General features: G+C 37.5%; 1 protein-coding gene across 1 annotated transcript; it reads right to left on the bottom strand.

The window, feature by feature from the left end:
- Positions 1–7,158: 7,158 nt before the first annotated feature.
- Positions 7,159–25,444, bottom strand: tm2d1 (TM2 domain containing 1; the record flags this gene model as incomplete). Its single annotated transcript, XM_007240080.4, has 7 exons — positions 7,159–7,688; positions 11,850–11,964; positions 20,008–20,081; positions 22,072–22,163; positions 22,274–22,382; positions 23,289–23,362; positions 25,269–25,444. Coding segments are annotated over 6 exons (636 nt in total), but the record flags the coding sequence as incomplete, so codon positions are not given.
- Positions 25,445–25,451: the final 7 nt, after the last annotated feature.

Below are 25,451 nucleotides of genomic sequence, written 5' to 3' on the forward strand. Positions count from 1 at the left end.
CCTTTCGCCACCCTTGTCGGCAACAACCGCAATCAAGCTTTACCGATAACTGACAATGAGTTATTAACATTTCTGTGGATGAGTTTTGGTTGTTGCCTTATGTTTTATTTCTTTTGGTCTGCAGTGGATTTTACCTTGGAACTCTCCTATGGAGATCATTTTCGACCAGTCTCTTACTTATTTTTGAATCCTCAAAGCTGACCTTAACTGAGGTAAATGAGCCCTGCAGTTCTTTAAATGTTGTTCAGGGTTCCTTTGTGACCTCCTGGATGAGTTGTCCATGCCCTTTTGGAATCATTTTGGTCGGCCGGCCACTCCTGGGAAGGTTCACCAGTGTTTTATGTATTCTTCTTTTGTAAATAATAGCTTTCATTGTAGTCTGATGGAGTTTTGAAATTACTCTGTAACCTTTTACAGACCTTTTACAGATCATGAATGACTTTGTTTTCTCATCTGTTTTTGAATTTCTTCAGATTGCTACATAATGGGGTGCTTTTTGAAATATTTTAGCTGCTTCATGTTATCAGACAAGTTCTATTTAAGTGATTTATTGATTCTATAGGTCTGGTAATCAGTAATCAGGCCTGGTTGTGGTTAGTAAAATTGAAGTCAGCTTTACAAAAAGTGTAATTAATCAGTATAAAAGCACTTTTTTTCAAAGGGATAGATTGGTTGAAATAGTTTATTTTCCTTAAAGAATGAAATAATTTATTTAATCAGGTTATATTAGTCTGATATTAAAAATTGATTATCTTAAAAATATAAGTATGACAAAAATGCAAAAACAAAAAAAATCTGTAAAGGGGAAAATACTTTTTCACATCACTGTAAGTGGCAAGCATGCGTGTCAGAGCAATGCTTCATGTTAAGTTTCACTTTAATCCTCGTCAGAATCTCAGGAGCTATATATGAGTTCAGACTGCAGCTGGGTTTATCGCTGCAAATTCTCTCCTGCTTATTGAAAAGGACGTGATCTGTCTGAATATGGCCAATTTATTAGAAACAAGCCTTCTAATATTATTGAAAGAAACAAATCAATTCTAAATTTTATGAGGCCTGTTATCTGTTTTTTGTCTGCCTATTAAGCTCTCAAATCCAGAATATGAGCAAAGAACTTCTACTCTTAGGTTCACTCTAAATGACTTTCGTGGTTGAGTAATAAATCGGTTAAAAATCAGCAAACAACGGAAAACGGATTCAAGCAATGTGGCTTGTAACGTGAATGTGCCCCATGTGGTTGGTTGGGTGTCACTAGTATCATCATTTGTATCATCATGACATACACATTGAAAGTGATGACTAGATAATTGTAGGGTCAGAACATCTCCAAAACATCAGACATTTAGTCTTGTGGGGTATTGCTGGTATGCAGTGATCAGAACTTACCAAATGTGTTCCAAGGAATGATAATCACTCTGAGTTTTGAGTTTTGTCTGAAAGGTTTGAAGTTTCAAATCATTTGGGGGCTGAAATAAAGTTCGTTATTTATTTAAGAACATACGGCTATTGCAGTGGAGTGACATTGTCATGTTATATAAGCATACAAAGATAAGGACTTTTTTTAAACAACATGCTTGTTGTACGGCAAGGGTTTCCTCTATGCAGTCCCATTAACATCAACCTGCTCAACTAGATTTGCTGCTACATTGGACATTTGTAGGTGTTGTTTAAAAAAAAAAGAGAAAAAAAAGAAAAATACAGAATATGGATTTAATAAAGAATCAGATCTGTACTGAATTCTCCTCAATGTCAAGGTGTGGTCAGGATTTATACAGATGGAGAGACTGCCTTGTGGGAGTTGAGTGAGTGTCCCATGCCAGCTCTGGTAACTTATCATCGCCGCTCGGGGAGTGGACCAAATCTATTTCCACATTCCCAAGCTGAGCTGTGCATGTTGTGGCAAGGACACTGCAGTTTGTAAAAGATGCTCGCTCCACACACACACACACACACACACACACACACACACACACACACACACAGACACACACACACAGACACACACACACAGACACACACACACACACACAGACACAGACACACACAGAGACACAGGCAGTGGGTGCAGGCTGACAGGCCAATGCAGCAATCACTTGAGTGTGATGAAGTGGCTGACTCTATTGGAGGTTGTATTAATGACGGGCAGAGTGAGCCGGTGGACGCAGACCAGCAGACGCACTCTAGTGAAATTGAAGGAGCGCTTGACATTGCACTGACACAGATTGTCTGAAGATCACTGAGGGAGGGGGGGGCAGAGGGGTGGACACATTTTTATACAGTAAGCTCTGGTGTCTGCTTTCTGACCACTGTAGTAAACCAGTGATGTAGAGATACAAAGAGAATCGTCCCCAACAGGAAACCTGATACCGCTTAAATTACACAAATACAAAATGCTGAAACAGGAGGATTCAGGTAGGTCGTTACACCAGTCAGCCATTACATTAAAACCACAGCGAACAGCAGTCAATAGCATCGATGATCTGGTGCTAATGGCACATGTTAAGTGCCATGTTAAGTGAACAGCCAGTTCTTGTTATAAGAAGTGTAACAATCTGAGACACTTAAAGTGGCAGTCCGTATTATTTTGTGTCTAAACTGAAATCAGAAGCATTTTTGAGTGGAGAAGGGATAAAATAGTGTGTTTAATGGTACCATGGTACAATGGTGTGCTGGAATGACCATCCATGCTAAGCCTAATATATTCATCATAAATACTGGGGTGTTGGGTCGTTTTTTGTGGGAGTTCTTCTACTGGCCACGTCTTGCGTCTTTACGTACTTACAGCACGTCACATGTGCAGCCTCTAAAAGAGGATCCGGCTCAATTTTACTGAACGCGAGTGGCTAGTGGAGTAATGGAGACTTCAGAATGGGAAACTCAGACCTCAGTAGCTCATTCACCCATAGTTAAGTTTCTGACTGAGAGCTCTCTCTTTCTCTGACTAAACATAACCTGGAATCGGATTCATCCCTTCTGAAAGGAGACCGCATCACACCCGCCCAGTATACAATGATTATTCCGCATGCTCGGTGCAATTACCAATTTTTACCAGAAAGGGGCCCTAAACCCCAAAACTTACAGACATCAGCTTTAAACAAAAAACAAACAAAGTCATGACTAGATGACAGGAGGGTCAGAACATCTCCAAAATATCAAGTCTTGTGGGAATTGCAAATGTGTTCCAGGTAAAGATAATCACTCCGCTGTGGTAGTGCTTGGTAGTTTATAAGATATGTGTGAGGATGTCATGGCTCTGAGCACATCACCACCTACTCAAAACACAGATATTGTTAAAATACCGACATGGTACTTACCTGGTTCCTGTAAGAATGGCAGTGCATGAGACATCCTAGTCCTTAAGGTCTAGGTTGAGACCAAGGGTTGTCCTGGGGCAGGTGGGCCTGGGGTACCTGTGTGGGAAGAAAAAAGAGAAAACAATGTAAAAACATTTTAACATTATATTATAAACTGTTGCATGCATGTATATAGTGATTTGTAAATACGTTAACAATGAAATATCAGTGTGTACAGTTGGTTTAGTCTAAGGGTATTTAAGGACAGGCAGGCACACTAGTAGGGAACACACTGGTATGCCGATGAGAATTATTTGGATAAGGAGCGCTGTGACTATTTTTTTTTTCTAATTTTTATCCCATTTTCTCCAAGGCCAATTACCCAACCCACTCATTCGGACTCCCCCTATTACTAGTGATACCCCAACACCAGGAGGTTAAAGCCTAGCACATGCCTCCTCCGATACACAATACACAGAGCACTCAGAGAAAAGCGCAGTGACTCGGTTCCGATACGTCCACTGATGGACGCTTGTGCTGAGCGACATCACCCTTTGGAGTGATGTGGGGAGAGAGCACCATCTACTCACTCAGAGAGAGAACAGGGCCAATTGTGCTCTCTCAGGGCTGTGGCAAGCTACATGAACAGGACTCGAACCGGCGATCTCCTGATAATTCATAGTTGAAGCGTGTACCTCGCTGGACCACTTCTGTTCTGTCGTAACAATAAACACTTTAAAAGAGATACCTGCTTCCCAAGCTGTTTTTTATGTCTCTGCAACACCTCTCTCCTGTAAGCTCCTGACCACTGATACTCACACTACCACAATAGGCCTATGGTATACTAGGTGGTTGCTCTGGCGTTGCCATATGGTTTCTATTGTATTTCATTTTTATTCTGTAATGTTTTCAAGTTTTTTTTTTTTAAGTTAGGTTTGAAGAGTTAGAGCTGTTTGTGTTGCCAGGGCCGTTTCAAGTAAATCTAAAAAAAATAAAAAATAAATAAAAACTAAATACGATAAGTATTGAACCTGGAACAGATCTGCATTTTCCTTATCCTGTTAATATATTACAGTGTGTAGCCAAATTATCGGCCTGTTTGTAAAAACTGCTCTAGTTCATTACTAGCATTGACTGCCAGGCAGGTAACTTAGCTAGCTAACATAAACATTACCCATATATTTTGTTGCTAGCCTACCTGCTGCTGAATTAACTTACACCATTTGTACAAGACACGTAGGTCTAATTTACCCAATATAAATTATCACTTACCACTGTCTTGTTTTTTTCTTTTCTTCCTCTTCCTTTCTCTCCTTTCTTCTCCGTTCCTGGCTTCCTGATAGTTTTATCAACTTCGATATTTGCTGAAGTTTTATATTTTGCTGGCTGCAGGAATCACAAACCTGTCTGGCTGGCTAATGTCAGAAACTAGGCTGTTTCTAATAACAGTATTGTTGTATTTTCCTGCATTTACTATCACGGAATTTAAAGGAGCGCTCACACAGTCAATGTCTGGGGGCAGTTGATTGGTTTGCTTGCCTTGGGCCTGTCTGTTGCTCAACAAGGGCCTAATTTTGTTTAGTGTCCAACAACAGCAGTTTTATAATACTCTGTAACACTATTTAACTTACTATACAGGAAACAGCAAGTGAGTGTTGCCCATGAACGTGTTTAGTTTATTTGCATTCATCCTAATTAGCTGACTGTTGCTGCGTTTGATTTATGTATTTGTCTCTCTTATTGGCGCTCCCTCCACAGGAAATGCTGCTCACAGCTGACCAATAGGAGGCCTTGCTTGAGTTTTCTGTGAGGAGCCTATGATTTAAATAGAGGAACCAAGCTGGCTACCAAAGAGTGTGGCTGTGACCGAAATGTCTCCCTACTCCCTCATAAGTGTTGCTCTATGTAGGGAGACACTATTTAGTTCACTAAGTAGGGGTAAAACAGGAGTGAATTCGAACACTACCTCATCATTATCATGCGCCAGCACCGGTCGCATAAACACACACAGGTGAGAGGGGTTGAGCCGTGTTTAAAACTCCATGAACACACTGAACTGAGCTCTGAATTAAAGTTAGTGAAGCTCTGAGCTGATCATGAAGTCATTTATCTGACCGTTATATTTAAGCTGTTTAAAAGAATCCTCACATTATTGAACTACATGAAGAAACCTGAAATTAACAGCGTACACCGGCTCACAGTGTTGCCAGATTGAGTGGTTTCATGTCAAATGTCGAGTTGTGTCTAAAATTGTCTGGAGGAAACGCTGTGATTTGACAGGTGAACAAAACTACCAAGTGTAAAGAGTTTGGAAATTTAACTCAGCAGTGTTGTAGTTAGATATTTAACCTGGCAGAGACCGAGCTTCCTGCACATTTGAAGCTGTGTTTATGTTCGTTATTATATGTGAGTATTTCTTTCTTTCATTGCTTGCAAGGTTATTTTAATGTACTGTATTTACTCTTTTGGTTCGTGTGTCCAATGATACAAGGCACAAAACACAGAATACAAACATGAGATATTTTAGTCTAAAATGCAGAAAATTAACTGTTGTAGTGAGCAAGGTCAGCACACTGAGGGGTGAAAATTAGTCTGTTATCTAATTAATGTAATTACGCACCTGCAGAGACTTTACATGAGATTACAACTTGATCATGCTTCCTAGAAACATGCTAAACAGAGAAACAGCAGGAAACTCAAAAATAAAAGGTATTAAAGGTAGTACAGTTGCTCCCTGCATATTCTGTTGCTTTGAAAATAATTTTATTTCAATGTATTTGTGCGTGTCTAATATGTTTGGTTCATTTCAGCCTCATAATGTAGCCTAAATAAATAATATGGTTTATTAATGGTTAAGTATTTAACTTTTTTTAATTTTAAAAAAGGTTGTGTAAATGAAGCTTATATTCTTCCTTTTGCCTGATTTTACTACTTACAGTTTTTAATAAAAGTGCCACAAGTTGATTCCACAAGTAGGGGTACTCAAATATGTTGCCTTAAGATCCACATACAAAATTGCATTGGATTATAGGCCCACAAAGGATATACTTCTGTGTTCCACAATGTACAGAAAAAAAACTAATGCCTAAAGTATAGTGATAAAAAAGGATAATATTTGGAGAAATAAAATAGGGCCATTGCTCATTGTTCATTATTCTTCAATAAAGAATAAAAAGGGTTTATCCTGTGTTTTCTGGGGTCATTTTGAAGCAATATTGTAAAGATTTGATTGTAATCAGCAACTGGGGGAAGTGAATTAACTTTAAAGGTTGGCTTGGAAATAAAAAAAAAATGTATTTTAAAAAATGTTAAATGTCTGTTGTACGAAAATGGTACCGTGTGTTTTTCCAAAAAGCACAAGCAACGTTAATCGCTAATCGTAAATAGTTCCTACAATCCTGCAAAATTGTTTCCACTTTGTAAAAAAAAAAAGTGAATAGAATAAGAAGATTAAGAAGAACACTAAGTTGGCTGTTCTATGCCAACTTAAATACATTTAAGTTCAAAATCTTGGCATTTCACCAGGCCAAACTCCTTCTTAAAGTTTTGAACTGAGAATCATTCCAGAGATCATGGTTTCACTGCTCCACAGCTCAATGTTTCAGGGGCTTTTATACCATTTCAACTCACAATTAGCATTAGGACTCTTTAGAAGTTCTTGGGATACCGCAAACAATGGCTTTGTGCTCCTCTTACACAAAATAAACACGTTTCTCCATCCACTCCACCTGAAATTAATTCTTCCAAACCCAAAAAGGTCAACACCAGCCTGGTTGGCACAGTAATAAGCTATTTGTGAATGTTACTATATCAGTTCATACAGTCTGCTATCAAACAAACACCAAATTAAACGATTAAAGCAATATTGAAGATGGTACAGCTTTATTTACATTCATACTATATAACTTAAATAACATTGAAAAAGGGACAACTGAATTTATAAGATACAAAGTCTCATTGTGTGATTAAATTTTGTGTAGTGCTATATTACACCAATAATACAGAAGTTAAACTAGATCCAACTGTGTGTGTTGTCCCAATAAAGCAACACTTATTTACATCACATAAATAGCTAAGACAAACTGGTCAATAAACCCAGCTCAGCAGTGAGAGACCAATCCTGATACATTGCAGAGAAACAGAGGGCTGTTTGGCATCAGAAGAAAGAAGAGATGATGGATGACTGGATTGATGGCGTGAGGGACAGAAAGATGTGGCTTTATAGAGTCCATACTTCCAGCCTAAACTCTTTCTCACACTCGCATATACACACACACGCTCTCACAGCATGATGTCTGCTGTGTTCCTGCGTCTTCACATTTGGAACGAAGAGAAGAACAGATTTATGTGACACAGCATGGACGTCAGCTCTGCCGTCCCGTTTTCTTCGTCCACCTAAAAGACAGAGATGGAAGGAGTGGAGTTAGTTATGCTTGGAAGCAGCTCCAAAATAACACACTCAGAAGATAAATGTGTTTTTTCCATAAGTCTGGAGGAGACACACACATGGCCAGGGATGACTCTCACGCTATAAATGTATCTGTGACTTTATTCTCCTCCCTTTGTGAGAAAGAACATCTCGGCATGGAACCCCTGACTCACTTTCATCCTCGGGGTAAACCCTGAGAAACTCGTTCTGACAGGCTCAAATTAAATCTGAAATCTGAATCTATTGTGAGTTTGAGGCTCTTTTTTAAGACGTTCATGAAAGTGTAGGAACTCTTTGTTCTCAGCAGTTCGTTCGCCAGAATTCCATGCCAGTCTTCATACCACATGCCAGCCCTGGAACCTCAGATACAGTACAGTTAAACAGCACTGCAGCTACACGACGGCTGAAACACCATAGACAAAAGTATTGAGACTCCTGTTTACTGACCATTCCTTAAAAAAAAAAAAAAAAAAAAAAAAAGCCATCCATGGCATTTCTGTTCCTAAGAAATTACATGTATAAACACACAAAATAACTTTAAAACACATTTTATTATTAAGCATAGAGTTTTGTAAAATATGTAATTAAAACAATGTATAAAAACAACGTAGAACTCTGAAAAAACTAGCATTTATTACCTGTTCCCACTCTCTAAGTATAAACTTTACCATGACATATGATTACTAAAATCCTAGAGATGTTTTTTTTTTTTTTTTTTTGATGTATGATTCCAATAATTACATAATATTTAAGTTAAAATACACATTTTAGTTGTGTCTCTCGGTTTCACTCAGTCCTGCGACTGTAACACATTACCCCTCCTGAAACACCTGGAACATTCTACAACAGGAAGTGACATCAGTTGATCCTTCTGAAGATCATGGGAAGACCAAAATTAAGTTCACTCATTTGTTTTTCTGTATATTTGATCTTATTGTAACTATGAGTGAGGAGGTCATTCACAACAGTCATTCCTGTTACCTACACCTGCTATAAGCATAGCTGCCATTTAGCTATTTTACGTTTTTGCTAATTCTGTGCTAAAAACTCATTCCTGTGCCAAGATAAAAATGGCTTTGCATCTTTTAGAAAAATACAATGTGCATGCATATATAGTGATTTTTCTTTTGTCATAAATATCAATTATTTGAACATGCAGTCAATCATTTATTTGAATTAAACATTTTCTTGGGAGAAAATGACAGGAATTAGTGGACTTCCTTTAAAACGTGCTTTTTAAATGTCACATAAGATTTGGTAACAGGACTGAAAAAAATTTAACCATCTTCGGCTTATAAACCTTGTAAAAAAGTAAGTAAAGTAGTAAAGTAAAGCAGCCTGTGATTGATCCGTGCATGTTTTACATAGTTAAATGTGTGTTATTACACTCAGAGGAAAAAAGATAAAAAGATAAAAAAAATAATAATACATTTCGGTGGAATGGCGCATAAATGATTACAATATAATACAGAAAAAGTTAAAGTTGGTTGGGGAAACCTGTACGACTGAAAGGAGGCTTTAGGAAACAAGATGAGGTATAGTTGGGCATGGAGGAACTGGAGACATTCCTGGGAAACCCTTGCTGTGTGTGGACGAGCATTATCCTGCTGAAACATGCCAGTTGAAAGCCCTACCATTGGAAGCAACACAAATGGCTGCAGAATGTGTTTAGTTTTTAAAGCAAATTAAGTTGGTTTCACTTCAACTCAACCCCGTTGAACATAGACAGAGCTAAACATCATATCATGCAATCTGAAAAAGTGACTTTTAAGAGACATTGCAGTGCCCATGCACTGCCCAAGAAACATTCATTGACAGTCAGAGAGAGAGAGAGCGATTAGCCATTTTAACCTCCTCTTCTGAGGTAAACACTTCAGATCTCCTAATGGTCTCCACATGCGTCTGTTCCGTAAGTGTGTCTACTATAAGCAATGACGCAAGCAACAGTGAGCTAATGCTAACCAGAGATCACAGAACAGATGACCAGAGTAAGACAGTAATAATAAGATGAGTAAAGCAGAAAGAGTTGCTGTGTTCTTTTGGGTAAAGATAAGGTCAGATTGAGATTGTGGAGGAATGAGGAGGAGTGCAGAGCTGGACAGACAGATACAGCTGTAATAAGTGCGAGGGCACGGCCCCACCAAGCTGCCCCGAACTTTGCTTTGCGGGGCCTGACATTTAAACGCTCCGTCCCCCGAGTGGAGAACTCCTTCTGGGGGCTGGAGACTAAAGGCAGAGGGGGGAAAACCTGCAGCAGAGCAGCTGAAGGTGTCCTTGCACTGTCTGTTTGCTTTTGTACCCCAGGAGGTCACTGTAGTGAAAGTCACTGTACTAAAGACAGGCCAGAAGTTTGGAGGTAGCAGCACTTTTGTGGAAATAAACATACCTTTCTTTTTTAGCTTTATGTTTATCTATGCAGTGGATGTAGGTGTGTAAATCCCTGACTTTAATATTTCAATGCAGCATAAAGTATCTAACAAGTGCTACACAACATAATCTTATCCATCATTGCTGTACGACAAAAAGACTGTCAAAATTGTCTCAGTTGTAGACCTGATGAGAATATAGCAGGTGTTTTTGTGCCAAAATTTCAAGATGAATAGACCAAAAGTAATGCTTAAAAAATTACTCTTAAAAAAAATCTTCTACACTAACTAATATTGAAAAGTTAAGTTTTTTTTTTCTTCTCCTGTAAATATTGCATTTTGGCTTTTTTGTTTAAAGACATACTAAATATAAATGGGACTAAGCAATATATCAGGAACATTACACTAAAGGTGCATTTATATTTCTGTGTTTGTGTGTCCGTGACTGTGTTTCTCCTTCAGTTTGTGGGTGGGAACATGAGGCTTGGCGGACCAATCACAGCTACTGCTGTCCGCATCATACAACACAGACTTACGTTCCTGGGAAATTGCACCTTGGGCTATCGCATGGTGAATGCGGATTTGCACGGGGTATGGCGTACAATACAGGTAAAAAGTTTTAGAATAGACCCATTATTTTTTCCTTTGCTTTTGCAATTTAAGCTCTTCAGGTGCAGTCAATACCCAGAAATGGTACAAAATAAAACCTAAAAAAAATTGTTGGAAAAACAAATGAACTATAAACTGAAAAAAAAAACAACTATAAAAAATGTATATTGTAAAAATATGCTGCAAAAAGAAATTATTTATTGTTTAAAAAAGAGGGGGGCAATTTTTATCAAACAATTCATTGGTTAGTAGCAATGGAAATAAACTGAGCTTTGGAAATGAATTCACAAAATGTACAAAACCTTGGTCTGTAGTAAAGTGTTATTGGTACAGCTTGTGTTACTGCATTCTCTACTACAGCATTTACACACTTACACACAGCACATTCACACTTTCATTATAATAACTAGAAAAACACACAGAAACACAGATAACTTTGTAATTATTAAAAGTATTAAAAGTATTTTCTTTAGACAAATTACAGTTTCTATAAGCCAGAGAGTGGAGAGAACTGTTTCCTACACCTTTATAAGACACTTGGAAACTGGAGAAAACTGGTACAGCAGAGTCAGGTCTGGCTGACCCACATGGCAACACTACCAGCCTTCAGCTGAGCTTAACACTGGGCTAAGTCTTAGTTAACACAGTGAGTAGAAGAATTACAGGTCCAAGAGGTGAAGAGCAGTAATAAATCATTGCTAAGATGAGAAAATAATAAAAAAAGCAGTTTGTCTGGGTAATACAGCACTACAGGTGTGTTCTAAAATGTTTGACCTGTAGTGTAGGTTCAATGGAGAAGTATAAATTGGTCTTAATACTCTCAGAATAGCCTTAATTCTTCATGGTATAGATTCAACAAGATTATGGTACCACTCCTTCGAGATTGTGATCCATGTTGGAATATTGGAAAATTAGGTCAGCAAAATGTTTGAGGCCATGTCCATATATTGAACTGAAAATTTAATTATCACTACAGGCCTAACATCACTTGCTTCCATATTTCAAACACCTGCAGTGTTCATCCCTTTCCATTTCTTTCCCACGTGTCTTTAAGGGTCTGGCTCTGTGACTCTGCTTCATGTAGCAGAACTCATCACTTGAGCCTTTGGACAAATACTGGGTAATTGTTTCAGGGCTTTAAGGGCTGCTCACCTCCTCACGGAGAGATCTGTGTCCGTCTGTAGGTCTCGTTTGTTATGGCCAGCCGGACGAGTCTGGCCCCGTAGTAGTCCACGATGTAATCTGACCCGTCAGACGGCCCTACGATCTGAAGAGGACAAACACAAGTCATCATTTCACCACCCAGACACTGAGGAAACTGGATCCGCTACATCTAAAATACATGATTTAGACCATGCTCACATTACACGCCTCATTGATCAGCTCCAATTGTTTGCTCAGATCTGATCTTTTCACTTTGAGAGTGATCTTAGTCTGAGATTTTTGCTTTAAATGTGAATATATAATGGAAAATAATATAATCTGTAGATCTTGTGAGCGCTTTCTTTACAATAATAAAAGTCCACATTTAAACAAAAATTCTAAACCACACAATAACAAATCTAACAGAGGAAGCGAGATAAACCACTCTAAAAAAAATTAACACATTCATTCATTAACATTAAATTCATTTGATTAATAACTCCCTTTCAATCAGACTTTTTTTGGAGAGTTTTTTAAGAATAAACATCCTGTTTAAGATCATGCCACAGCAAGTGTTAATCAGGCTTTGACTAAGCCACTCGAAAACCTTAATTTTGTTTTTTTTTGTTTTTTCCCCATCTATTACAGCAAGTTGTTCAGGCCCTGAAATATCAAAGAAGCCCCAGACTATCACACTACCACCACCACCACCAGCACCACGTTTTACGTTCAGGATGAGGGTCTTTTACTGAGATCTTTTAGCGGCTTCATGCTGTCAGACAGATTGTATTTAAGTGATTTCTTGATTTTACAGGTCTAGCAGTAATAAGGCCTGGTTGTGGTTAGTAGTGAAATTGAACTCAGCTTTCCAAAAAGTGTTATTAATCACAGTTAATTTATGGGGGGATAGACTGGTTTAAAAGAGGTTTTTTTTCCTTAATACAAGAAATCATTATTTAAAAAGCACTTTTTATATTTACTCAGGTTACATTTTTCTGATATTAAAGTTTGTTTGATAATCTGAAAAATGTAAGTATGACAAAAATGCCAAAAACTAAAGAAATCTGTAAGGGGCAAATACTTTTCCATGCCACTGTACATCTGCATCAAGTTAACCATGTAATATAAACACACGTCTTATGCTATTGCACCTAAATTCCTGTACAATTTCTAAAAAAACAAAACAAAACAAAAAAAACAAATACAGATTACAAAAAAATAAAGGACACTTTTGTACCTCTTTTGCAAGGTAATGTGAACATAGCCATATGCTGCACATCAATTTAAAAGAGATTGTTCTCATAGCAATCAATCTGATCTAGGATCATATAAATGTGGCTCAGGTCTGATTAAAAAAAAATAATAATAATAATTGTTCAAATTAAGACAATAATAAAAAAAATATATACATTTAAAGCTGAGTAATGTAAACACATGCTTATGATGCACATACATTCTGATAGATGTTCTATCAGATCTAAAAGTAAAAAAAAAAAAGTTCTGCTCTGAGATCAATAGGATTCAGTTCAAATTGTAGTGATAGTCTAAGTTTTTGGTGAGAATGTGTAATTGCACCAGGCATGCTAAACGGTACTTTAAAAACATAAATTGCAGACTCCTTTCAGAATGGGTGATTCTTGTCACACTGTTGTACCCTCTGTTGCACCCTCTTTACATTTGCCATCACTGTTCTCTGCATTTCCTTGGTTTAACAATTTATAAATGAGCAGATGATGCCTGAGACTGCAATTCAGATATCTCAGTAGCATGTTGTTCACAGTAGCTCTTGTATCCAGCAAATCAGTAAAGCTATAATAGCCAGAAAAAAGGTCCTGGGATCTACCAGACACCCTGTTTTGAGAACGAATGCAGAAAATGGTAGCAGAAGCACATTGTTGCCGTTTGTTATAATATTTTGCCTCCTTTCCACTCAGGAACACTGCTACTTTTCAACTTAAAGCAGCAGTCCTTTATATATATTTTTCTTCTTTTAAGGCAAGCAAAATAACATTTGTGACACTGAAATGTGGACACAGCCTTAAGCTGCACATTAATTCCAATCTGACAATATATGTATAACTCTGATATTGAACAACACTGATGTAGCTAAGATCTGATTTAAAGAGAGTTGCGGTCACATTATGGCTTTGTATATGTGCCACTTCAGCTTGGTAATATAAACGCAGCCCTAAATTGCAGCCTAAAAATGGACAAACTAACGAATCAGATTAGTGAATAAAGATACAATACTAATAGTACAGATTTTAAACTCTATAAAGTGTACAACTCATTTATTTGGCTGCCGTGTAATTCAATATTTGAAGTACTTTATGAGTAAGTTAAATGAAAAACTTTACAAACTAAAAAAAAAAGTGAGTGTGCTGATTCCAAAGTGTACACAAGTTTCTTGGTTTGCCCCTGCACTCTGAAAACGCCTCCTAGCCCCACGGTCAGTGAAATGAGCTCATGGCCGGTCCTGGGCTGTGTCCAGGCCTGTGATGGGCTGCTGTCAGTACAGTGTGGGACTGCTGTGTACAGACAGTGTAATGGTTTCCTGCTGGCCTGCGCTCAGCACCTGGCCCAGCTGCCTCTGATTCAGGACACGGCCGATAATGAGAACGTGCGGCTGGGGCCGGCCCAAACACACACAGCACTGATTCTGGGCCCTGCCACGTCCAGATTAGAACTCGTTTGGACAGAAACCAACACCAGCCATTTCCTCTCGCTCTGATGAAGCCTGATTGGGAGGACTGGATTGCTTGGATCATTTGGCGTGGCTGCGTAAGGAGGGAATACATGCAAAATCACACACATGCACGCATGCTTGTCTTTATATACGGTCAGTATAGAACAACTAAACATTCCTCCTTTTACCCTGTTCCTCAATGATCAGAACACCACAGAGCAGCTACTGTATTATTTGGATATTATTTGCAGTAGCACTGGCATGATGGTAGTGTGTTAATGTGTGTTGTGCTGGTTTGATTGGATTAGTCACAGCAGTGCTGCTGGAGTTTTTCAACACTGTGTTCGTTCACCGTTTACTCTATTCAGCACTCCTACCTAGTTGCTCCACCCTGCAGATGTTAAGTCAGGGACAGAAGCTCATCTTCTGCTACACAGTGTGTGTTGGTTACAAGATGCTGCCAACAAGCTGGATATTTCAGGTTGGTGGCCTATTCTCAGTCCACACTGCTGTATCTGATCCACTCATATCAGCACATACACACACACGCCAATAAAGTCAATGCAATGTCCTTCCACCTAAAAAATAGATGCTCTGTGGTGGCCCTGTGGGGTCTTGATCACTAAAGAACAGGGTGAAAGCAGGACAATACAGTCAGTAAATATGGTTAGCGAATATTCACGGGACTGTGAATAGAGCCAGAACACATCAGCAGAGCTAAGCTATACTTATAATTTCAGAATACGCAACACTAGAATTTTTAAGGGTTAATACCAAAAGTCAAAAGTTTTAACACCTTAAATTTAGTGTTGTTTTTCATTATTTAATTTTACAGCATTGTAGATTAACATTAAAGTCACCAAACAATGAAGAAAAACATATGTTTTTTTTAAAGAAACAAGTGAATAAAACATGTTAGATGACAGCTTTGCATTTTCTCAGTCAGCTTTATAAGGTAGAGTGGATTCCAGAGACCTGGACCAGCTTTCCATTAACAGCTGTGCTGTACTTGTCAAAAATTACTTAAAAGTCTTGCCTTTCAAAAAATACTTTAAGAAATTAAGGTCAGTTAATCCGAAAAAGTTCAAGAACCTTGAAAGTATCCTCAAGTGCAATCAATCAAAAATGTCATGACGAAACTGGCTTTCATCAGGACCACGCCAGGAAAGGAAGATCAAGAAACTGCAGGTTAACATCACTCCAACTAAATGCTTCACAGAGTACTTGTACTGCTTTGTTTATGATGAATCCTTCTGTGTTCCTTCAGAGTCTGATTGACTTCAGTATTCATTTACAATGCAGATAAAAAAAATAAAATAAAATAAAACACTGAATGAGAATGTGTGTCCAAATCTTTGACTGGTACTGTATATACTAAAACCATGACTCATTTGGATGCTTTTGAGTTTATGTTTAACATTTTTTAACTTCAATACATGCCCCTAATTCCTAATCCCTGGTCCACTGCACTTCCTGCCCTCCAATTATTACTTCTATGCCCACCCCTGTCCTACACATTTACCACCTTAAAATCCAATCCTACTGATAGACAACCACTTTTATTCTTATCTAATTTACCTGGAACAACTTCCATGATCACCCCTGTGATCCCTCAATTCCAACTGCCCAACTAACCTATTCCTACAGATATGAGCAACCCCATAAACATGACTATTTCTACCCCATTCACATTAACATGTGATTTACCCCAGTTTTACCCCATGAACAACCAACTATTTCTACCTCATTCATATTCCCATTCATGTTTCCATTTCAGGACCACCCCCTCCCCATGCCATCAAAAGCAAAATGAGTTACAAGTAACATATCATCATTTATCTAGCAGAGTTTCCCAGAAAACCCGAGATGATGTCTGAGTCATTAGACGGAATCGATGAATATAAATAATAACAGCATGTTGTAGGTGTTTATTCATTACTTCTGAGAGGCCACGCTGCTCTTAGCGGAGGTAGTTGGTGGTAAAATATGATGCTGTAAGGCAGAGCGGTGTGCGTAAATGGGCTCTCAGGGGAAGTGATAGTCTTTATCAAAAGTGTCACGCTTTAAAAACACAGCGCCCGGACAGCGTACAGCTAATTGAGAGTGTAAGTGTGCGGCGGTCCGCCGTGCCAGCCGCACTTCTTAAAAGCATTGCTCTCTCAGGGCCTTCAATAAGACATTAAGAGAACAATAAACGCTCCGAGAGCCACTGTTAATCAAAGTGCCTGGGCCATTTAAAAAAAAAAAAAATTAAAAAGAAAAAAGAAAAAAAAGAAAAGAAAGAAAAGCCTGCTTTATTCCTCCACCGGCAGCAGAGCACAGACATGTCAGAGGAGTAGAAGCAAAGGAAGGAAGGAAGGAAGAGATAAATGAGTGCATTCCGCTTCTTCTGAAAGGGTGAAAGGGAGACTAAAGCTAATGGCTTTAAGACAAGGAGTGAATTTAAAGATAATAAATAACACAATAGTATTTCACACAGAGATCAAGGCCCATTATATTATTACTCTAGGATGTAGACCAATCAGCCACAACATTAAAACCACCTGACTAATATAAAAATGTTTAGATCAAAGCACTGACTAGATATATCAAGGCATGGACTCTACAAGACCCCTGAAGGTGCTCTGTGGTATCTGGAACCAAGAATAATCAGCACTTCATGCAACACTTCATGCAACTTGTCATGGATAGGGCTGCAACGATTAGTCGATATAATTAACAATGTCGATTATACAAATTTGTCAACTCCAAATGTTTGTTGTCAACTATTCGTCAATTAGTAGCACTACGTTCAACTGTTTCTATCGTTTTGAATCAATTGTGAATGCTAGAAACAATATTCATTAGTCAACTACTAAAAAAATCATTAGTTGCAGCCTTAGTCTTGGGAGTTTTACACACTTGTCCAGACCTGCTAATTCAAGGACAGATTAAAGATGATTTCTATACTTGTGATGATAATGATGAACTATACAACGAACAACAAAATTAAAATCACCAGTGCAAATATCACAAAAGTGCACATATATTTTGATTATGTGACCTGATTGTCTTAAGGGTTAATTAATATATATTTAAATATATAAAAAAGGATCATAGATGGGCAAACTTAAATATATAATAAGTATACTATATAATAAGTGGCGTCAATCTTATGTCACCACAATATTCTGTGGTTAATCATAACTGAAATCATGATTTGTGGGGCACCAAGTGGTGCAGCGGTCTAAAGCACTGCCACTATGATCAAGAGATCGTTGGTTTGAATCCCGGTCATGCAGCTTGCCCTCAGTTGCTAGAGCCCTGACAGAGCACAATTGGCCTTGCACTCTCTGGGTGGGTGATTAATTTCTTTTAATCCGTTTTTTCCCCTGTATGTTTGGGAAAGAGAGAGTAATAATAGGGTAGTTAGGTTTAGGTCTGTCAGAGTCTTTTTTTTTTTACAGTATTATAATACAGTGTATATAGAATAATGCAAAAGAATTAAAATAAATAAACAAATAAATAAATGTAAAAATACTGTAATGTACTATAAGACCACCAAAATCTTGAAAAATACAGTGATATAAATTATTTTTGGTCATTTGGCACTAACATGACCCATTAAAACCAGATCATAAATCACCTGTTGGTGCTTTTAATGTTATGGCTGATCACTGTACATTTTCACTAATAGTTAGGGTGACATGACTATTCCCAGAACGATGCGTCAACATGCACAGAAGCCTGAATGATGAATGTGTTACAGAGCTGGGTCTAGCACATGCTTCTGCCATGTATAGCTTTATTCAGGTCCAGAGAGCCTAATGAGGATGGAGAGGGTAAGGTTAGGCCTAATGAGATGACAAATGGAATGCACCCCCAGTCAGGCTCTGGGGCACTTAACGGGGGCTCGGGATGGGGGGTCCTGTGGGAGTAGGGAGGGACGTGGGGGGAGAAAACAAACCACACACTCATTAGCCTTTCCCTCTCTTTCACTGAGAGGAAGCCATCAGAAGAGACAGCACAGATACAGGTAAATATATATACACAGTACACAAGTCATTTCTGAGGCTCTAGGGCTACGATGAACACCAGTCATCCAGGAGGAAACATATAATGAGGTAAAAGGTCTTGTGTCAGCTAAAGTCAGTGTTCATGACTCGATCTTAAAATCTCTTGAGTTAGAAGTTTGGGACCAAGGGTAGAACAAACACACTGGGAATACATATTCTGATCAAGCAGAATATAAATGCTTCTCTCAAGTGTTTTACAAATTACCTTGATCGCTTGGGTTGCCCAAGATCATCATCATCAGTTTGTTGAAAACTGACCAATTGATTAAACAAGTGGAATAACGTGTGCTGCTGAATGTTCCTAATGAAAAAAAATGAATATCAAGCCACATTATAGAAATTACAGGGTTCATACACTTTTTAACCAATACATTTCCATGATATCAAATTTGATTAAAGGAGGTCTGATAATGTTACACACAATCTTTAATAATAAAATGTGTGTCAAATCCTGAGAGATCCATTGTGTAGGGCTAAATTATTGAATGAACTCTGAGCTGACGTATTTTGTTAGCTCAAAATAGATTTTCTCCATCGGTAAACTGAAACAAAAAGATGTGTAGACCTAATTTCCATGACTTTTCCAAAACTTTCTGGGTGTTTTTATTTTTCCAAAACTTATCCAGGCCTGGAAAATTGCCATTTTCAGATTCCATGACTTTTCCAGGTTTTTCATGACTGTAAAATCCCCTGAAAGAAACTATCAAAAGCTGGGACACACCTTCTCATTTAATGTTTTTTTATTTTTCGTTATGTTTATATTTTTATTGTAAATGAATACTGAAGTAATCCAGACTATGAAGGAACACATGTGGAATCATGTAGTAACTTAAAAGTGTTAAACAAACCAAAATACTCTGTGAAGCATTTAGGTGCTCCTATCTGGGGTGCTGTTTATATGTAATGTAATATACAATGTAAACTATTGGTCTTCTTTTCCTGAGGTAGTCCTGATGAGAGCCAGTTCCATCATAACATTTTTGATGGTCTTTGCTACTGCACGTAAAAATACTTTCAAACTTCTTAAATCTGTCAACTAAGCAAGAGATGCCTAATAAAATATTTGGTAAGTAATTCCATGTTTTTCTATTCACAGTTTAGACTTAAAATATTGAATAATCATGTTTGGTACATTTTAAGGTGTGCCAAACCTTTAAAACCTTCTGGGATGGTTTACTGCATCAGGACCTGGAGGATTTGCTATCACTGAAAGAGCTGTAAATTCTTCTCCACTTTAGAGTACAGTATGTCCTTAACTAAGCATGAGCATGAGGCTTTTCCTGCTATTTTGCTACCTTTTGCTATAGTTATCTCACAGGTTTTTGTCTGACAGCAAAATATACCTCGTCTTCTTAGTTTTAAACATTTAACACTGAAAACTTCACAACAAAAAGAAGTCCAGAAATCCTGGACTGGTCTTACATACCTGCATGGATATCAACATGAAGTCCACCAGGCTTCCGATTCCACAGAACCCCACCGTGCAGAACTTAAGCAGTCCTAGAAAGACACACAGCACTTATCACTTATCTCCACACACTCTACGACACTGTTTAACCGCAAACTGCCAACATCGGCCACTGCCAGCCGGCTCTATTCTCTCCGGAGCTGTATGAGGTCCACATAAACTATTAGGAGGGCCAACGTGTGCCGTACAGAACAGCGCCCACAGGTAATGCCAGCCTGCGAGGGGGGTTTGTTTGATTGCTTGTATTGTGTCAGGCTGCTGCTGAGGCTTTGAAGCCAGTCAGCGGCAGGTTTTTCAGGTCAAAGAAATTACGCAGCCCTTTGCAGGTGAAATAAGGGGGGTGCGAATGAAAAGCCGGTGCTCCACACAATAGAAGCTAACAGTTTGTGGCCCGCGGGACCATTGTGTGTAAAATGTCTTCAAAACGAGAACATGAGCCAAAACGGCGTGACGTTCCCAAAATGTGTCATTGTTTGCAATAATGATGTGTTAACTTATTACTGTGAATGGGGAAGGAAAAAAAAAAAAAAAGTCACAATTTTCCATTTTTCAATGGCATCCATTTGGATACACACAGAAAAACTGGTGAGTTTATGCCATTAGGGATCTGAAAGAATTGCAATTAATTAATCCTCCCACATCTAGTAATTTAAACATAATTACTGTTAATCGCCAGTAATAGTGCTGATAATTGGTCACTGAAGGGCTTAAGCGTGTTGATTCCAGCACTGATATCAAAAGAGCTGCCTGCGGAGAGCCTGTTCAGCCCTGCCAGGCAGGGTCTTTAGAGCTGAATGGCGCAGTAGCTTGAAGGTCAGTCCAGACCAGGTGCAGATCTCGGAGAGAACGCCTGCAGGACTGGCTCAGGCTCTGCATGGGCTTGCCTTTCACCTGCTCCGCTCAAACACTCAAAAAAAAACACACAAAAAAAAGAGCCCAAGAAGAAGGAAAAAGGAAAGCCTTCATCCGCCAGAGTCTTTTGTATGTCTGCAGGTGCTTAATTGATAAGAATGGCCTTAAAACATGGAGAGAAGGAGAAAAGGAGCTCCTCACGCCACATCCTGCTTCACTCTGGAGTTTATGTATAAAGAACTAGCTCCTCCAGGTGAGATAATGTTAGCAGTGTTTATTTTCTCACATGCCAGTTCCCCTCGGCTCTATTCAGTTTTTGGAGATTTGAAGAGAAGAAACACAGACTTCAGGAAATTAGCGAACTCTCACTTGTACAGTTTGTTAACAGATAAAAAGAAAAGAAGAGTTAAGCATGAAAATTATCAGAGGCTGTTTACAGACTTTAAAAAGTCCAGCCCAAAGTCTGAACTAATGGATAATGTGTTTTTTAATACTGTAAAGATTTTGGTCCGGTTAGTTTTGGTTTCACAATGCAGTTTACTAGTAATTGGTATTACTATTAAATCAATAAAAATCAATTTGACAAGTTGCCTTTCCAGATGTTGTGCCAAATCTAACTCTCTTTGAGTGTATGCAAGCTAGCAGAATGAGCACTACAGACCACTCACAAATATACTTTATTTCTGTTTATACATAAAGGTTTAAACTACAGCTATTGTAGATACAGGAATCACCATCAGTGTAATGCTGTCCCTACATATACAGTATAATAATAAAGATGCCATTGGATAGAGCCGAACATGAGGGTTGAGCTGGCCTTGCCCATAAGTAAAAGGTACTTTTTTTATAGTTGCGTATATGGATGACTGATATCATATGGTTGAAAGACTGGAGCAAAAAATAAATAAATAAATAAATAAATAAATAAAAATTATATATATATATATATATATATATATATATATATATATATATATATATATATATATATATATATATATATATATATGGCAAATAAAATCTGCCTCTGGAAGAGAAATCATGGACAATATGCCCACAATGCTTTGATAAGCTAAAAGAAAATATTGTGCATGTCGGTAACATTCTATTCTACAATTTGTTACACTTGATAATTAACAGTTTACTACCAACACATTTAGGAGGACTTACCGAGAGCTGGATAACCCAAATAGAAGCGGTCTGCACCGAGCCATCCCAGGAACAGTGACAAAGCCACAGCTACTTTGTAAGAATAAACACTCCTAGTCAAACAAAAAACAAAACAAAACATTATCACAAAATATTAACCCCAATGAAATCAAATTCTTTTAGATTAGTATTTACTATAGACATTTAGAGGGAAGAAACTCACACATTACGACATGGAACACTTTTATTAAATCCAACCTCATCGCCACTGAATTTGTACTTGGTCCCATTAGGCAGCAAACAGCTGATGTTTGGTGCAGGAAGACACTCCACTGAAAAAAATAACATAGCATATTAGCTACTAGGGCTGGGCATTATGGATCAAAACTAATATCTGATTTTTTTTTTTAATCCCATAAGGTAATAACAAAAAGACACTTCCAAGACAAAGCTACATGCTCCAGATTTTACACAGGCAGTTTTATTATCCTGTGTCATATCCTGTATATTAGAACGTATTAGTGCTTAAAGGGAATTTAAATTACACTAATTATAAACAAGATTCTTCAAATAAAATGTTTGTTTCTTTTTTCATTTAAAGTACCTTAAAAACAACATCAAAGTGTGATTTTGGTAAAAGAGTCTTAAAGTGCTTAAATAAGTCATTTAAAAAGTGCAATTTGAGTTTTCTTTAAATCTGGGCAGAAACAGTGACAGGTCTATTCCTATACCTGTGTGTAGGAGCTGATTGGTCAGTTCAGGTTAGAGTGGGCATGACAGCTCTGAAGATAAGTGTTTAGTTTTTGTAGTGACGCAGGTTTTGAACTGCCTGTGTTTCTCTGAAATGTCGAGTTCTGTTGTCACTATGTGTTTTATATAAAATGCTCTGAATGGGCTCCTGTGTGCACCACATTTTATTTAGGAAGCGCGGGATTGGTCTGTAATTTTCCTGCACCCTGAAGCCTCCACTGAACGGTTCTGCTGCTTAAAATAAATTTGGGGCAATGTCTGGGTGCGGGAGAACTGACAGAGCTAACTGGAATGCAGTATAGACTTTATTAATACAAACCATACTGTTTGATCTCGTATGAACATATATTTTTATAAATCTATTTTGCCCAGCTCTATTATGGACAGATTTGACAACTGGCACACTGCTCTATACTCTTAAGTCAACAACAAAAAAAGCATAGTGACAGATGCATTTTTAATGATCATCAGTTATCATATGAGCTCACCCCATGCTATTAGATCCTTGCAGTTCTCTGGTTCTTGAGTTGCATCATTTATTATAGGACTTTTGCAGATATACCTGAATATTGTCAAGGAGAAACACAGACTGGTCCTGTTACAGACAATACTTTCAGCACTAGAGCATACAGTTTTAAGGTTTGCTGTTTTATCACATCTTTTTTGATTATACTATATTGCACTCTAAAGGATCTTGAAGTTTAGTTTAAATGTTCAAAAAGTTGTTTATTAATAAATATCAATTAAAATGGATATACAAAAAATAATATATCTTTCTAGCTCTCTGTATATTTATCAATTAGCTATGCTGATGAGCACTTCTCTTTTCTCTTCTTTATCGTACTGATATTTTCTTAATTATTAAAAAACTTCATATAAATATCAGGCAAAGATAACCTGAGTAAAAATAAAAAACACTTTTTAAATGATAATTTCATTTATTAAGAGGGAAAAAAAAGTTTGTGTTTGCCCCATATTCTGAAACAGGTCTGGGCTCTTATGTTTTGATATTATTTTTACTACTACTATAATGATTATTATTATTATTACTACTACTATAAAAAAATATTACTTCAAACAATAGACTGCATGCTTACAATTAGAATTGTGTATAGGGCTGTAACAATAAATATTTTATCAACTTATTATGCAATAAATTGACATAACTTCTATAATGTTTTACTCACTTTGACATTATATGAAGACCCATTAGAATGAACAAGCAGGGATGTAATTTTTTTTTTTTAATAATATGTTTTTTATTTTATTTAGATATTTAGGACATTCTATATTACAATTCCAGTGTATGGATATTTTTTTGTTTAAAATGTTCTCTTAAACAATGTGTACAATAACGTGTATTATGATATAATATGTCTTCAGAATGGGGGGCAGATCGTGCAGCAATTTAATATTATGATTCATTCTTAATTCCACTTTAAAGGGGAGCTAAAATTAGCTTTTATTTATATATATATATATATATATATATATATATATATATATATATATATATATATATATATATATATATATATATATCTATATATATATTCCATTCTATCTTAAATGCTGCAGCCGCTGAATCTGTTGCACTACAATCTATGACTAGGCTTTACCCTTGATTGAGAATATACACCTGAATGGAGGCATACAAATAGAACTAAATTCTTACCCAATAAACCCTCCCAAAGTGTTTGCACATAAGGATGCAGACATATAAGTTATGTTATATTTAAATTGCTAACTAACTTCTAGATTTAGCTACTGGTTTGTTTGTTCATGCTACCTTTGTTTGACAGCACAGAACGCATTAGCCTGGCTAGGTCAGCTAACGCTAGCTAGCTAACATTTTAATTAACAAATTTGCATTAACAATTTTTTTTGCCAGTATAGAACCCATTGGCTGGGTTAAGTCAGTACAGCTAGCTACATAACCTAACAGAGAAAACACACATTCTAACTTAACTTAGCTAACATTTAATTTAACAAATTAGCATTAAGAATTTTTTTTTTAGCAGCACATAACCCATCAATTTTCTAGGTTAGGTCAGCTAACGGTAGCTACATAACAGAGATAACACACATTTAAACCTAGCTTTAACATTTTATTTTACAAATAACTAAATTCCAGAACTGATTTGGCAGCACAGAACCTACTAGCAGGGTTAAATTAGCTAAGGCTAGCTGGCTACAAAACAGAGAAAACAAACTTTGCAAGGTTAATATTTTATCTATCAAATAAAGTACATTTCAGGCTTTGTTTAATAGCAAATACCCAAATACACGCTAGGTCAGCAAAACAGAACCCTACCTACGTTATTATTGTGTTGACAACTAACCTAGCTAGGTTATATCCATCTAGCTAGGCTAGGCTAAGCTAAGCTAAGCTAAACCGGATAGCTAGCCTGTTTCTGCAGCGGAGAAAACACACAAATCCTCCACTCAAACAGCGGAAAAAAGGATACTGTCCGGGGCGGAGATGTTCACAGCTATCCACCTGCTCAGTAACGCTGTGAATTAAAGTCCAGCAGGAGGAGAAAAGCACAAACACGAGCTGTTTCCACCAGCAACAAAACAGCCCGCTGCTGGGTGAAGCCATGTTGGAGGCGGCGGTGGTCACGTGACCCGGAGAGATTTTTTTTTAAAGA

This window comes from Astyanax mexicanus, chromosome 16 (assembly GCF_023375975.1).
Source record: "Astyanax mexicanus isolate ESR-SI-001 chromosome 16, AstMex3_surface, whole genome shotgun sequence".
NCBI lineage: Eukaryota > Metazoa > Chordata > Actinopteri > Characiformes > Acestrorhamphidae > Astyanax > Astyanax mexicanus.